We start from the raw sequence: 5,910 nt of genomic DNA, 5'->3' as shown, positions 1-5,910 counted from the left end.
TGTTTCCTTCTTTGTGTGGACTGTTGTATGGGATAGGATCCTTACGGGAGACAATTTGAGGGGTAGAAGGATGGTTTTTGTTGATTGGTGTATCATGTGCTGTTGTAATGGGGAGACGGTGGATCATTTGTTACTTCATTGTGGTAAGGCTTATCAGTTGTGGAGTTTGGTGTTTAGATCTTTTGGGATTTCTTAGGTCTTGCCAAGATCGGTTGCGGATACCCTATTTGGTTGGTGGAATTGGCTTGGAAAGCATGTGTCTAGCATTTGGAACTTAGTTCCTTTATGCTTGATGTGGTGTCTTTGGAGGGAGCGAAACAGGAGGACGTTTGAGGACATGGAAAGTTCAGATGACTAGTTATTGGTCTCTTTCAGTGGCCTTCTGTTTGATTGGTTTAGGGCTTGGGGACTCACCTCTAGTGATTCCCTCCCTTTGTTCCTTAACTCTCTCCTGTGGAATATATTTTTTTTTGAGTTGCATATGGCGACTTAGGTGATTCTTGTGGCTTGAGTTGTTGTATGCAGTATGGGCATGCAGGGGGAATCCACTTGTTGGTAAGAGAAGCTCTTGAACCATGACAATTAACCCGTATATCCAGGACCCTTTACCGACTGATATTATGCTATTCAAATTGTAATAGGTGGAATTCTTTGATTCCACTATGTGTTCTTGCAAGATTGGTTTTTACTTTCGAGTTGAAAAAAATTCAATTGTGGATGGGATGAAATTTGTTGTGCCTTTTAAAAGTGACAGCACCTGGGTTTTTTTTTTTTTTTTTTCCTAAACATTATTTCTTGGTTCAAACATTTAGTGATAATGTGAACGAGCACTCTTTTGACTGTGGCTGGACTTGTACTCAGTTGCCTGTAATGCATGCGCAGATCGTTGATGGAAACTAAATTAAAAACTGGAACAACGCTCATTGTTGACCGTTATTCGTACTCTGGGGTTGCTTTCTCCTCTGCCAAAGGACTTGACCTTGAATGGTGTAAGGTGAAGACATGATTCAGACAGTTCTTAAATGAAGTATATGTTTTTTATGTTGTTATTGGGAAAGAGGTCTTCTTTTTGCAGGCACCAGAGATTGGGTTGCTATCTCCAGATCTGGTACTTTACCTTGACATACAACCAGAGGTAAGTTGAAACTAAAATAATGTTGATTATAATAATTAACGAAAGTAAAGATCAAAAGACTTCAGTCGTATTATCAGCATGTGTTTCTTTTTTGATAGGATAGCTTTCATTGCAAACAGACTACTCCATGTTTGATTTCATTTGTGCCATATTGTTCACATCAAACATAATGAGACTAAATTCCAAATGTCCAACTAATGCTTACCTACCCAATTTCTCCAATCAAACAAAAGATCAATGACCTTCTCCATAACACCCATTGGATCCGAAAAGATCAAAAGGCAAAGCTCTAGAAGTCAGACGCAACAGTATAGTATAAAAATGGGTGATCCACCATCTCCCCATTATACCTACACATACAGTACCACCCTGTTAGCGTATATCCATGCTATGAGATTATCATATGTTAGGATCTTCCCCCAAACCATGGTCCAGTATGTGTTTCTTTGAGTTCTATAGGAAGCTTGCTTTCTTCAAACATTTTTGAGGCATAAAACTGTTCTTCCTGAGACCCAGTTTACCTTGCGTTGAAAGATTTCAGCAAGTACATTTTATGTAACTTGTTTTTTAGACCTTTGCAATAAATTGTTTCATACATGCAGACAGATTCTAGGTTGTTGACACCACCTTACCCTTATGAAAACAAGTAATGAAGAAAGTGGGAGGGGAAAGAATAAAAAAAGATGGATCATGTATCCTTTTATGCTGGGAATTCATGAACCAAAATAACTGATTCTAATGGTTCTGTGAAATTGGGTAACCATCCATTGAGCCACTGATAATTTTTTCTTACAGCAAGAGTTTTGTTTGGGGTGTGGGGTGAGTGGATGGAACCTAGGTTCTCCCTATGGGGAGAACTGGACAGTGCCACTAGTGGCACTTGGTGAGCCACTTGGTGAGCCACTTATAATTTGCTAAAGATTGATTTTGCATTTGTAAGATGTTGTAGGCAAGGGTGAGTGAATGTAACTAATAAATCATAGGTTTATATCAAGATAGCACTTAGTGTGCCTTAGCAATTATAGAGTATATTAGTTCTTTGAATGAAATAATAGAAATTGCATTAGGGTATAATACTGGTGGAGGATGAACCTGATATGCGCGCACACACAATGTACACATTGCACATACCATATCCTTCTAAAGTGCACATGCACACACACACCCACACACGGACTTATATACCTCTAGGACTGAGATGTCTTTTCAAATACTTCAGAAAGCTGCAGAGAGAGGAGGATATGGAGGTGAGAGATATGAGCAGCTCGAGTTTCAGAAGAAAGTTGCCAAATGCTATCAAGTCCTCCATGATGCCTCTTGGAAGGTAATTTTATGGTTCATGTGGTTCATGTGTATGCATGTATTGTGATTATTGTGTTTCATGTAGTGATATTTTGAATCAGAGAAGATGCATATTTGACTCTGGTTGTAATTCTATTTGGTGGGAGGCACCTAGGAGCCTGCCACTACTTAGGATAAAACTATTCTTCAGCAGCTATTTATGTTTTTCAGTATAGCTTCATATATTCTATTTCAGCTATTAAACTTTTAGCCATAAAACATTCCAGTTCTACTACACGATGGTAATGCAGCTAAGCAAGAGTTTGTTGTTGATTGATTTCAGTTTGCATTATCTTTATCCTTCCTTTAATATATTTTTTAAAGAATGCTAAAATATTTTTTTTTAGATGATGAGTGGCTAGGCAAAATAATTCATTAGCAATAGGTTAACTTCACTTCCAAATTTTGGCCTGCATAAAGGGACCAAAATGACTTTGAGCTAAAGTGCCAACACAAAACCAGCAAGCACTGTGGCTTATTCATCCTAATTTGTTTTTATCCTTTTTTTTTATTAAAAAAAAAAAAATCTGTCTTCTCTCTCTTCCCAATGCACATCCAACACATATTCCCTCTTTCTATCTCGCTGAAGTCCCAAATTTTGTCTTTGTTTCAACTCCGCTCTAAAATCCTCAAGGTGATGGCTGTGGATGAATTTGGGGGTATTTTTGGAGGAATTTGGTACTAGATGGCCGCTGTAGTGGTGGCTTCATTCACCAGAGGATCTTGATGGGAATTTGGGTATTTTTGTGATGGGTTTTGATGTGATGATGATAGTTGGAGGCTCTTGCAGAGTGTGTTTGAAAAGTGATTACCTAAAATAGAAATAGTGGGGCTAATGGTTAAATTTTCGCTAAACTTTGGACTAATATGATGGGAATGCTCTAATAGCGCTTATTCCTTCTGAAGTTATGTTGTCTGTTGATTCTCATCAATTTTACTCTTGTAGTTTATCTTTATTGATGGACACAAAAATAGTAAAAAGGAAAAAGGAAGCTAAGTTTAGGTAGTAAGAACAATATTCTGTTTTGAAGTTACGTTCTTTGGTTTCTTCTATTTTATGGTGGAGTTTTTCTTTTTCTTTTTCTTTTTTCAAAGACCAGACTCATTAGACGGCCAATACTACCTGCCCATAGTGTCTGACCGTGGTCTATTCAGCTTTGTGTTAGTAAAGTTTAATTTTGGTGCATGGATTGCTTTGGATGTTTGAACTTGTATTCTTGATTGATTACAGATAATTGATGCCTGCCAACCAATAGAAGATATTGAGAAACAACTGCAAGAAATTGTATTGGATTGTGTCATGACATGCCAGAAAGGCAAACCCCTTTCCAATCTTTGGTCAGGTTAACTCTTGCAGCCTCTTATTGTTATTTATTTCCCTTCACTATGGAAAGGGATTATGCATTTGTATCTCTGCAAACTTGTCCAAGAATTTTTGAACACCTTTGTATGGGTTTAAAATTCTGGTAGTGTTTTACGATCACTTTCAGCCCTTGTTTTAATGACAAAGGAGGTCTCTGAATTTAATAGTTGAATTAAATTGTGAAATTTTTTTATTTTGCAAACAATGAATAGTATGAGATTAGCTGTTGGCTTGAAGGAATTTTATCTTTCTAATGTTGTTCTTAGTTGAAAAAAAAAATTTGGAGTTTAAATGTTCATGTCAAATTCTCCATTATAATGTCTATTGAGATATATGTCAATCTGATGCTCGGTACTTACGGATTTAGATTCTCAAATAAAGTTTATACAAATCTAGATTGGAACCATGTGATGTGATGCTCACCTTAGTTTCTTAATATTAACCATGATCTTGGCTATTTCACCTTAACGTATTCAGAATATCATTTTGCTATGAGTTTGTATCGGGTCAAGAGCAAAATATTAATAACATTGTAATCATCCACATATATAAATAATATTTATGTGTTAGGGTAATTAACTTTGAATGCCCAAAATATGCTTAACATTGTAATCATCCACATATACAAATAATATTTATGTGTTAGGGTAATTAAATTTGAATGCCCAAAATATGCTTCGTGAGACAGCGTGCGCGTGGTATCAAAGCCTTTAATTTTTCTTCTTCCTGTCGTAGCAAGAGTTCACTATTGCTGTCTACACTCTAGACATTGCAAAATTGGACCGGACTTGAACACGAGGGAAAAATACCTGACCCAAACCTAAAAATTTTGTAACCCGACCTGACTCAGCTGACTTGTGACCGACCATTTTTTTTTTTTTTTTTTTTTTTTTTAACTTTGTTTTTATTTTATTTTTAGTATTAAATAAAATCAGACTAATTGGTTTTACTTGTTTGTTTTGAACTTTACCGTGAAAGTGGAGTTCATTGTTGAAACGTGCGTATTGGGTGTGTTTACACGCATAGACGTTTTAATGAAATGGTGATATTGGAGTTCATTTTGTGTTTCAGCCATGGGAGGTTTGCGCGTTTCTTGCTGCCATTGTAGCCGGGTCCCACGGTCCTTTAAAAAACGCAAACACAAAAAGTTCAGATAAACGCCAATCCAAACATAACCTAAAATTGACATTAATGTCAGTGCCCACAAACATTATTATTATTTAAATGTTAATTTTTCAAAGGCGATTCAAAAACTAAATAAATATATATATATATATCTCTATATATTAAATATATATGATTATAATATATCTATATATATATATATATATGTATGTATTGATATGGGTAAGACTTAGTACAGTATTTAAGTGTATTCCTTAAGTTTTAATTCTTAAGATTCTGTTATATGGATTTTTCATATGAGATAGAGTGTATTTTTTAGTTAAGTAGACATATGACTGAATTTTAAAAGGAGAATCTAAAGAATAATATCCTAAAGTACTGATACTTAATTTTTTCCTATATATATATATATATATATATATCCATAATAAAGCCATTCAAATACAATATAATGGCATCAAGAAAGTAGTTAAAGCCTTTATCTTGTTGTATATAAGTGGATTGAAAAATGAATGACTTCGCCATTTTCTCACTTGAATAACACATGAAGCCAATATTTTTAGATACCAAATGACACAATTCATGCTATAAGATAATTTGGTTACAATAGAAGCATTCATAATTGTGAAAGAGTGAAGCATAAATATATCAATGAAATTGACATAAATTATGGATGTTTAAGTCAATTTTTTAGTCGATCATGGCCAAAATAAAAACTTTTTTTTCAAAATAAAAGATTATATTCCTTAGAGCAAGAGTTGCTTAAGAATGACATGATATTCATAAAAGAAACCATGTATAAATAAGTAAACAATCAGACTTATATTTCCAAATTGAAACAGAGCGTCAACCACTGTGCATCTAAAAATAAACATAGCTATTAGATCATGAAATAAGTTTTCAAAATTGTAAATTTTTAATATGTTTTTATTATTTGTAAAATTAG

The 5,910-nt window shown here is 34.6% G+C and overlaps 1 protein-coding gene across 1 annotated transcript; it reads left to right on the top strand.

Annotated features, from left to right (window-relative positions):
• Positions 1-849: 849 nt before the first annotated feature.
• On the top strand, positions 850-4,024 carry LOC115973742 (thymidylate kinase-like). The gene is made up of 4 exons (XM_031093990.1): positions 850-994; positions 1,076-1,135; positions 2,355-2,459; positions 3,708-4,024. Exons 1-4 carry the CDS (start codon positions 875-877, stop codon positions 3,822-3,824), a joined length of 402 nt encoding a protein of 133 aa, XP_030949850.1. The 5' UTR covers positions 850-874; the 3' UTR covers positions 3,825-4,024.
• The last annotated feature ends 1,886 nt before the right edge of the window (positions 4,025-5,910 follow it).

Source organism: Quercus lobata, unplaced genomic scaffold (assembly GCF_001633185.2).
Source record: "Quercus lobata isolate SW786 unplaced genomic scaffold, ValleyOak3.0 Primary Assembly Scq3eQI_1517, whole genome shotgun sequence".
NCBI classification, from domain to species: Eukaryota; Viridiplantae; Streptophyta; class Magnoliopsida; order Fagales; family Fagaceae; genus Quercus; species Quercus lobata.
This window is presented reverse-complemented; position numbering and strand designations above follow the sequence as displayed.